A 10,948-nucleotide genomic window follows, 5' to 3' on the forward strand; every position below is an offset into this window, starting at 1 on the left:
AGTAATAAATGTTATTTGCAGTTAACAATTTTCTTTTTTCTTTATTACAATATTTATGGCAAGACTAGGTACATTTTGAAAAATCAAATCTCAAGCATCGAACTGTTATGGTTCATGAGTTACAGCCTGGTGACATTGAGACCGACAGTAGTCTGGGTACGCAACCCATAAAATGTTACTATAAGTCTTGGTTCTGCTTTTGTAATAATACTTAAACCCACTTGAATAATTAATATGCATATACTTTTACATGTCCAGTGGTATTTTGTGCACATATCATAGCACATGTAGACACACTTGTTAAAACAACATTGAACCCACAATAGCTGAGATTCTTGCTCTCGGCAGGTTACATTTGGGAATTTTGTCCCAAAAGCCATGTTGATGATCTGTTCACAAAAAATAAAAAAGTCTGTTAGAACACGCACACTTGCACAGAAACATCTGTGTACACACTCATACACAGTTATATACAGAAAAAAAATTTACACACACACACACCCTACAATCGTTACTTGTATATGCGCTTGGAATGAGCCATCTAATTTTGTTTTTTTTTTTCTACATACTCATTATACTTTTTTGTTCATACAACTCAATAATAATTATGTTAAACTATTCCAGCCCCGTCTGTCCGTCTCGCGGACGAGCAGTAGCGCTAGTATACTCAGAGAGAGTATGGACCTCAACCATTCGACACACGAGGAGAGTAGTCCAATACCGCCTGTTATTAAATTAAGGTGAATAAAATAAATTTATCTGAAATTATGTACAAACTGACTTACTCAATTTTTATGATTGAAATATTTTTATTTTTTTACCTCGGTTTCACCCGCGTAAGTCCGTATCCCGAAGGAATAACGGGATAAAAAGTTGCAAATATGTTATTCCTGTTATCAAGCTATCTACGTACCAAATTTCATTGCAATCATGTTCAGTAGTTTTTGCGTGAAAGAGTAACAAACACACACAAACACATTCTTACAAACTCTCGCATTTATAATATTAGTAGGAAGTAGGATTAGTAGGATAGGATATAAATCGATCTTATCGATTATTATATATATTTTTTCTAATGCTATAAGACTACAAATTAAAATGACGAACCTCCCACTTCCTGTCTCTTTTTTTTTTGCTGCAGAAAAGTCCAGAACCCCACGCACACCCCAACGAGCACGCCCAGCGCCGAGAAGCGGTCCCTCCAGAAGCAGTTCAGCGCGGGCGCTGAACGCCCACCCTCACCCCCGAGGGTCACGCTCCACTCCATCATCACGGAGTACCTGTACAACCAGCACGCGCTCTGCAAGAACCCGGTGGTGACGTGCCCGCAGTTCAACCTGTTTGAGTGAGAGAAATTTAATTGTTAAAAAACTAATTTATAATATATATATTGACAGCAGACGTGTTCATGCTCAAACTATTTAATTTATGAATATAAAATGTAAAGTGTAATTAAATATATAGATGTAAATAATAAAAATGATATGATATGTAATATATGAGTGTGTGCAGGCCGCACGCGTGCCCGTCGCCGCGCGCGGGCGGGCTGCTGTCGCCGGCGGAGCCGCGCAACGTGTGCGCGCGCGTGGTGCGGCGCGAGCTGGGCGGCGCGGCGGCGCGGCGCCACCACGCGGCGCTCGCGCACGCGCACTTCGCCGCCGCGCGCACGCTGCGCCTGCAGGACGACGACGCCTACTTCACGCACACCATGTTCCACGTGAGTGGCGCACGCGCACGCGCACGCTCATGCACGCACACGCACACACACGCATGCACACACGCACACGCACTCACGCACACGCGCACGCACGCACACGCATACGCACACATTGTCTGTTCGCGGTAGTCACCTAAAAACTACTCGACTGATTTTAATCAAATCTACATCACTCTTTCAGTTTATATGAGAGCAGAAGGAAAACCGGGGCTGGCAGCTAGTGTTTTTTCAAACTGTAACATTTATTTATTCAATTAGACTTCTTATAGGAGCACTTTTGATTAGTCTTAACACAGTTATAGAATTTACCACCGGTACGGAAAGCAGTTTCTACAGAGAGGAGCCGGCGAGAGGCTCTGTAGTTGCTCTTTTAAAATAAGATAAATTTTACATTTTAATACTACATAACATGCAACATGTACATAACAATGATACCAATGAACTGACCTGTGTTTCTTAAGCGACAACATTCCATGGATTGTCATCTTCCATATATTCATTAACGCTATAGTAGGCTCTCTGAACTAATACATTTTTTATATTATCGTTTTTTAATTTATCACTACTAAACAATTTAAACCCTTTTGTGCTGGTGCTGGTGGGCCGCCTGATAGTAAGCGCTACCACCGCCCATGAACATTTGGAGAGGCGTAAGGTCCATTGCAGACCTTACGCCTCTACAAATGGATTGCCCACTTTAAGTGGGAAGGGATTAAAATAGGATTGATAAGAGGAATAAAGGAAAGGACTGGGAAGGGTAAGGAACAGGATGTGGGCCTCCGGCTCCCCCACTGACCGTACGAAACACAGCAGTATGCTATTTCACGCCGGTCTCCTTTGGGGGTGTGGTACTTCCCCGGTGCGATCTGATCCAATTCTTGCCGGAGCGTGCTCGACTACCCTATACATACTACAAACAATTCTATTTTGGAAGCGTATTAAAATAAACGAAACTGAGAAATTTTTTGTGGTGGGTTCACGGGTGGCCGAGAGGCTAAGCGTTGCTACGGTTAAGCAAGAAACGCGGGTTCGAATCCCGCCCCCGTGATCCAATTTATTCTATTCTTGCAAAAAAAATTCATATTTTCCAAAGCATTTCAATGCTATAAAGCTAATAATTAAATTGAAACGAACTTTTTTCAGCCGACACAGCAGCAATTACTCGCCGCGACGTCGTCGGGCGACATCAGGGTATTCAATTTGTTCAGCGGTGTTGAGGAGAATTCGTATCAGGTCCACGAATCTTACATATACCATATGCAGGTGAGGGGCGGCTTGCCATCTTACGGATTCCGGTTGTGCGTTTGTCACTCGTTGACGCGGGAACGGGTGATCGGATCAAAATGGAATTTAATATATTATGAATTGGATGAGCACACAGGCCTCCTTTTATGTGGGCACCACGCTAGTGACGCCGCGGGATCCAGCTAGTATACTATATTATAAAACTGCCTTCTGGCATAGAGAGGGGAGAAAGTGGCAACTCATAGAGTCACATTACGATATTTGACATGAACAGAAATAAACTCCAATGTCTATAAAATTTACTAAATTCTGTCTGTAGGGTATATTGAAAAAAATTTTAATATCTAAGCCGATATGCCATGTGTTATTTTCAACCGATTTCAAAAAGGAGTAGACTTTTGAATTTTCGACTGTTACGGTGAACTGATTTTGATGATACTTTTTTGAAGTTTTTTTTTTAATAAATTGTCACGCTAACATTATAAATATGAAAGTTTGTTTGTTTGGATGTTTGTCCGTCAATCACGCCGAAACTACTGAACTACTATTTTGATGAAATTCAGTATGCAGACAGGGTAGGAGCTAAATTCGGTGATAGGATACCATTTATCCCGATTAAATGCTTCCTCGGGATAGAACAGGAGTCTCGATATCCGGGACGGAGCCGGGACGAGTGTCTAGTGTTGTTTATGCATGTTCCAGGCGAGCAGGGACGGTCTGCTGCTGCTGGCCTCCTCCTCCACCACCTGGCGAACACTCTCGGCGCTGTGGAACATGAAGGAGTTTGAGCAGTTGTACGTGCTTTTTGTTTTTTGACAGAGAGAGAGAGAAGGAGAAAAAGAGAGAAAGGATCGTTCGTACAGCTAAACACGTTCTTATTGATTAGAGAGAGAGAGAAAGAGAAAAAGAGAGAATGGATCGTTCGTACAGCTAAACACGCTTTTATTTATTTATTTAGCTTCATCAGTTCTTGTTGCATACACATTTTCTCTCAATACCAAAAAAAAAAAATTAGTATTATACATTATATGCACAACAATTAAAGATAAACACAACATTCAGAATAAAAAAAAAAACAACTATAACTAAGATGATATCTATAAATGACACATAAGTTAGAATTTATTTATATTGACATTGAACACTTTGTTCTTGATTAGCAGCAAGTATATTATGTGAGTGTAAAATATGATGGTATTAATGCTTTTATGAGTGTCATCGTTTATTCTAGTTTAAGTACACTTATGTGATTTCCTGTGTTTCACTTATGCCATTTGGATGGCGCGCTTCGCGGGGCGCAGCTAGTTCTAGATAAAATTACATGAGCTATATGAAAAATATTCAGGCTAAAATAAAAAAAAAGAGTTATATGAAATAGTCTAAAAATAGTAATGGTGTCCCCCCCCCCTCCTCCGGTTCAGGTTCCAGCTGGACAACGAGGAGTACGTGGAGTTCTCGAAGGTGTCGGACGATCGGATAATCGGCACGAAGGGCGAGACGGCGACCGTGTTCGACACGCGCACCGGCCGCGAGCTGCTCACGCTCAGCCCCAGCATCAGCAACCAGTACGCGAAGAACCGCGCCACCTTCAACCCGACGGACGAGCTGGTGCTGTCAGGTTTGGGGGGCTTTCTCGTCATCATCATCATTAGCATCTTCATCAGTATCATCATCAGCATCTTCATCATCATCACCATCTTCATCATCATCATCATCACCGCTGTCATACACATATATTTTATACATACAAGTAGCTGACCCGACAAACGCTGTTCCACCTTACTCTTATCATTTTTACTCTTAATAAAATTTCATGAGAATCGATCCAACCGTTTCGGAGGAGTACAATAACTAACATTGTGACACGAGAATTTTATATACTCATATATATAGAGATACATTGGGACACAACCCTCCTATGAGGGTTCAGGCCATGATCCACCACGCTGGCCAAGTGCGGGTTGCGGCAGATGTCACATGTCGTCGAACTTTTGATTCTCGGACATGCACGGTCTCCTCACGGTGTTTTCCTTCACCGTTTTAAGCTGTGGTGATAATAGTAGATACCTAAGTAGTTATTGTGTCGAATTGAAAGAAAGTGTCATATTTTTTGCATGTCTAATCCTACTTCCTACTAATATTATAAATGCGAAAGTTTGAAAGGGTGTGTGTGTGTGTTTGTTGCTTTTTCACGCAAAAACAATTGAACCGATTGCAATGAAATTTGGTACGAAGACAGCTGGACAACTGGAGTAACATATAGGCAAGGCTCTTTATCCCGATATTCCTACGGGGTACAGACTTACGCGGGGCGCAGCTAGTAGGTAATATAACGGTAACGAATACCTCTCATCATCATCATCATCATCACCATTACAATCTTGTTCTCCTATGCTAGACGTATTTTATGAACGGCCTCTAAGAGGCTATTGTGCGAGTCGAGCACGTGTCGGCACGAATTGGGCCAACTCGTACCGGGGAAGTACCACACCAGCACAGTGTGTGAAGTCCCGTGTCCCCTATTGGGGTATGGGGCAGATGATGTACATCCGTTTCACTGATCGATTTTCTTTATGGACAAGTAGGTGATCAGCCTTCTGTGTCCTGCCAGACCGAGACATTTTTTTTTGTCCGTCCCCACCGGGAATCGAACCCAGGGCCCCTCGGTTCTACGCTCACGCATTAACCACTGTACTAAGGAGGCGGTCCCAGCACCAACCAACCAGCACAGGAGACCGTGAAATAAAAAAATAAATAAATAAATACGTTAACGTTTAAAAAAAAGTCTAAACTAAAAAGTTTTATCATTTCAGACGGCGTCCTTTGGGATGTGAACACAGGCAAGGAGATACACAAGTTCGACAAACTGAATCAGACGCACAGCGGCGTGTTCCATCCGAACGGTTTGGAGGTAACGTCCATGGATCCCAATACGTAGTATCCTTTTTTTTTTTTTTAACGAGGAGGAAATCTTCCAGAGATGCTCTAGCTTTGGGGGAAAAGTAGAGCATGTGGGATTTCTACCCACTAAAACTTCCTCGGCGGCCAAACTCAAAGCACAATAGCAGGGAACCCGGGGTCTCCTGTGGAACGCACCAGGATCAATACGTAGTATCCTACATAGTGTAGTGCGGAGTCGTTCTCGTCGTCCCGCGTCCGTATGTGTGTATGGTTAGATAGTTAAAACTACGCAATGGACGGACGGAAATTTCATGAAAATCGTTGGAGCCGATATATATATATATATATATAAGAATTGCTCGTTTAAAGATATAAGATAGAGTGATGCGAGAGACTGATAACATCTATTAAACGACTCCGAATTGAGCGCGTGATTGTTACATAATCCTAATGGGGATGAAAGTATGGGTATGTTTGTTACTGTTTCCCGCAAAAACTACTGAACTGAATTGCAATGTTATTTGGTAGGTAGATAGGTGGACAATTAAGTAGACAATATGTCGAAATTAGACCAAATAAAATGGGACTACTGGGAAGGCCTTGAATTCCCTTTTTATTTGAGTGCACTTGCACTCATCATTTGATTCATCAAAATCGGTTCAGGTGTCAGGTCGGAACGTTCAGAGAAACGCAAACACAAAAAAAAAATTAGTCGTCATTTGAGTAGAATGTTCTTTTTTTTAAAATCGGTTACAACATTAATCCGATTCGTCCACAGGTCATATCAAACACGGAAGTGTGGGATCTGAGGACGTTCCACTTGCTGCGGACGGTGCCGGCGTTGGATAAGTCAGAAGTACGTACATATAATAATAATCTATGCTTATTTTATAAAGCTGAAGAGTTTGTTTGTTTGGTTGTTTGAACGCACTAATCTCAGGAACCACTGGACCGATTTGAAAATTTCTTTCAGTGTTAGATAGCCCATTTATCGAGGAAGGCTATAGGCTATATATGTACCAAGTAAGTAAGTAAACAATAAAAGATGTTCTTTTTTTATGTGATAGTTGGCAATTGAGCTGGTGGGTTCGCCTGATGGTAAGCGATCACCACCGCCCGTGAACATACGCAGATGTAGTGATCGCTTTTGAGGGGTAAGGGATAAGGAAAGGACTGACAACTGGAAATAGGGAATGGACTGGGAAGGGTGAGAAATAGGAAACGGGTCTCCGGCTCCCCCACTCATCGAACGAAACACGCCTGTGGGGGTGTGGTACTTCCCCGGTGCGAGCTTGCCCAATTCGTGCCGCAGCGTACTCGACTCCCATATAATTTAACTTTTTTATATAATTCTGATGTTGTGCACCATCAAATTATTATAGCTCGTAACCTTAAATCCTGGATCTATGGTTGCCTGGAAGATATAGATATCTTAGCCATAAGTCCGTCTATTTGTGCGTAAATGTGTACTTTTTGTATTGATGCAAATAAAGCAATGTTTTGTATTATATTGCACAGGTGATATTTGGTGCAAATAAAGAGTTATCAATCAATCAATCAATCAATCAATTAATCAATCCAGTATGTCAATCAATCAAGATAGAAGATTTATGTGTTTTGTATAATACTGCACAAGTGATATTATATATAGTTATCAAACAATCAATCAATCAAAATAGGAAATTTTAAGGTTTTATATTATATTGCGCAGGTGATATTTGGTACAAATAAATCGTTATCAAAAATCAATCAATCAGTGTATAAATCAATCAATCAATCATAAATCAATCCACCAATCAATCAGGGTATAAATCAATCAACCAATCATCAATCAATCGGTGTATAAATCAATCAATCAATCATCAATCAATCAGTGTATAAATCAATCAATCAATCGATATAGCAGCTCTATGTGTGTCGTGTCACATGACCCAGGTGATATTCAACCCGGCGTGCACGGCGCTGTACGCGGTGTGCTCCGACCAGGACTCGGAGGACAGGAGCCAGTTCGACACCAGCTTTAAGACATTGGACGCCTACGATTATTCTAGTATAGGTGAGCTTTTAACCGACCGCGGAGAGGGTGATGTGGTTATTTTTTTTCGGTTACAGCACGCTTTGGTTCGCTTCACACGTACGTATGTACGTGTTTGTTTTTTTTTTTTTTTGGTTTTGTGACTCGACTAGTCCGTGGGTTCCGTGTCCGTGGTGGGTAGGTGGGGTTGTGATTCTTTTTGTGTTTGGGATTTTAGAATTGTTTTACTCCTACAAAATTATCGCTAAACTTTTACCATTTATACGTACGGAGTAATGTAAAGAGGATTTTTACCAAAAGGGGAGTTTTGTGTAAAAAAAAATTCAAATTCAACCTTATGCGGATGGTTTCAAGCTGCTTTTTACATAACGCAGAATCTGGAATGTTGCGCTCATTTTATACGGACGTTTCTACTGTGCGTGTGACTACCCCGAAAATTGCCTTCTTTTATAACAATTCCTTTTTTTTTATTTAGTTTTATAGCAAACATTAAAAAAAAATAACAAATACAAAAAAAAAAGCGCATCAGTACGCAATACAAAACTAAAAATTAAATTTAACAAAGGCCGCGTTCCATCGATACAATATTGTAATCATTGAAATAATGTTTCGTATTGGTTGTGATGGTTCTTAGTCATCTCAATAGAAGGCTCGGGGTGACCCTTACGCACGGGTGGCCGAGAGGCTGGGCGTCGCTACGGTATGGCAATAACACGTGGGTTCGAATTCCGCCTCGTGATCTAATTTTTCCATTTAAAAATTTCTCAATTTCGTGTTTTTTATTTTATTTATTACATTAAGGATCACCAACAAAACATACGCGGGTAACATGAATGGAAAGTTTTATAAAAATTACAAACAAAGATTTAGTGCTGTCACAATTATAGGCAACCACTACTAATAGAAATAACATTTCACAGCCTACAGCTAACAGCTATTTAAGTACTAACAAAATTTTGTATTCATTATATTTTACACAAAAAAAACAATAGCAACAGTTAAAAAAAAATGGTAATAATAATATAAATTAATGCGAACATATATATATATATATATATATATATATATATATATATATAATCATGTGATCATGTGGCATTTGGTAAAGGTTCAATCGAAAGCAATTCTTTCTTAAACTTATACAGTATCGTATCAGAAAAAATATCAATAGTCTTGTTATTTCCAGAAACTGTATTATTATATTCCGTAAGACGAGTTTTACGGAAGAATATAATACAGAAGTTTGTTTCATCAAATTGTTGATTTATTACTGTCCACACACGCAGCCACAATAGACGTGAAACGGAACATCTACTCGCTGAGCGTGTCCCGCTACGGGACGCAGATATCGCTCGTCGAGAACTTGGGCGACTTCGAGCAGGTGCAGGAGTCCTGCGTCAAGATATACGACGTCGGCAGGAAGAGGGATCACGACGACGACGCGGTGAGTGGAGTGGAGTGCGAGAGAGATAGAGAGAAAGAGAGAGAGAGTGAGTGGGAGACGGGAGTCACGAGTTTGCAGTGTGTGCGTTGAGTACGTAGAGATACGAGGGAGATAGCTATATAGAAGTAAATTGATTTTTCAATTTATCTGCACATGTGGATAACATCACCGCTGCTTAAAACGGTGTAGGAAAACATCGTGAGGAAACCGGCATGTCCGAGAATCAAAAGTTCGACGGCATGTGACATCTGCCAACCCGCACTTGGCCAGCGTGGTGGATTATGGCCTGAACCCTCATAGGAGGCCTGTGACCCAGCAGTGGGAACGTGTGTGGGCTGATGATGTTGATGTGTGTACCGGTGGACATTGTATTCTATTGGCTCCTTGTTACTTTAAAATAAACTTGTTAATCCCAAATGAAGGTGAAACTAATTATTTCTATTCTTGTGTGTGTCTGTCTGTGCGCGCAGGAGGAGGACGACGAGGAGGAGCTGGCCGGCGGCTCCGAGAACGACGACGGCTCGGACTCCGGCTCCGACAACGACGACGATTGTGAGTGCAACACGTGCTCTGTGAAAAAGAATTTTTCAACTCTTATGTAGCTAAGAGAGGAGGGGGGGGGGGAATTTAAAGAATTTCATTTGGGAATTTTATTTGTCCTACTAATCCTATTTTCTGCTGGTATTATAAATGCGAAAGTTTGTAAGGATGTTTGTGTGTTCGTTGCTTTTTCACGCAAAAACTACTGAACCGTATGCAATGAAATTTGGTACGTATACAGCTGGACAGCTGGAATAACACATACGCAGGGGGAGGAGGCAAATATTTTTCGTGGAAGAGATTAGAGAGAGTCAAAGCTGAAACCACCGTTAAAAAAGCATTTAACTCATGTAAACAGATTAGTTTTTTCTCTCGTGTCTCCGTCCGTGTAGTAATAAGGGATACCCGTGGGAATTATTCATTTATTATTTCAACTATTAATTTATTCAATTCTTCAATTTCTAAATATTTACTTTAGAAAAAGATATAATAAGTTCATAATATATGAGGTAACATGCCACCACATATGAATTAAAAGATGTATTATTTATTTAGATTTATATAAGACGTTTCACCGCTGTAAAAACTAGCCTATATGACTTTCTAGACTTGTAACTCGAGATACAGTAAAATATATTATTAAATCGTTGTAATATTAAAATAATCGCTTTTCACTAACATAATAATATAGTTATATGCACACGCGTACATGTACCGAAATGCATCCGTTTTTACGACTTATGTGTCCGTCTGCCTGTTTGTTTGTTCTGAAACGGCTGTACCGGTTTTGACAAGACTGCCACTGGCAGATAGCTGACATAATAAAGAGTAAACGAGTCTAATTTTAGCTGGTTAATTTAAATAAAGAGAACAATTACAAGTGCCCAATCCCCCAGTAGCGTCAAGCCTGCTGCGCAACGCGGTGATGGGGCTCGCGGGCGGCGACAGCTCCGGGGACAGCTCGCGGGACGGGCCCGCGCGCCGCCCCGCGCGCCGCCGCCGCCGGGTGAGCGCACACACTCGCGCACCACACCGCACACACTACACACCACACCACACACCACAC

At 41.1% G+C, this 10,948-nt stretch overlaps 1 protein-coding gene across 1 annotated transcript in view; it reads left to right on the forward strand.

Annotated features, from left to right (window-relative positions):
- LOC119839285 (protein mahjong) overlaps positions 1-10,948 on the forward strand; it is a 39,958-nt gene that overhangs the window by 27,027 nt on the left and 1,983 nt on the right. The window contains exons 26-37 of the mRNA XM_038365522.1: positions 617-740; positions 1,142-1,345; positions 1,513-1,717; positions 2,861-2,980; positions 3,665-3,756; positions 4,384-4,580; positions 5,776-5,873; positions 6,642-6,719; positions 7,799-7,919; positions 9,185-9,342; positions 9,813-9,894; positions 10,779-10,888. Coding sequence (XP_038221450.1) covers positions 617-740; positions 1,142-1,345; positions 1,513-1,717; positions 2,861-2,980; positions 3,665-3,756; positions 4,384-4,580; positions 5,776-5,873; positions 6,642-6,719; positions 7,799-7,919; positions 9,185-9,342; positions 9,813-9,894; positions 10,779-10,888 — 1,589 coding nt within the window. The remainder of the gene's footprint in view (positions 1-616; positions 741-1,141; positions 1,346-1,512; positions 1,718-2,860; positions 2,981-3,664; positions 3,757-4,383; positions 4,581-5,775; positions 5,874-6,641; positions 6,720-7,798; positions 7,920-9,184; positions 9,343-9,812; positions 9,895-10,778; positions 10,889-10,948) is intronic.

The sequence above is a fragment of the Zerene cesonia genome, unplaced genomic scaffold (genome assembly GCF_012273895.1).
Source record: "Zerene cesonia ecotype Mississippi unplaced genomic scaffold, Zerene_cesonia_1.1 Zces_u011, whole genome shotgun sequence".
NCBI classification, from domain to species: Eukaryota; Metazoa; Arthropoda; class Insecta; order Lepidoptera; family Pieridae; genus Zerene; species Zerene cesonia.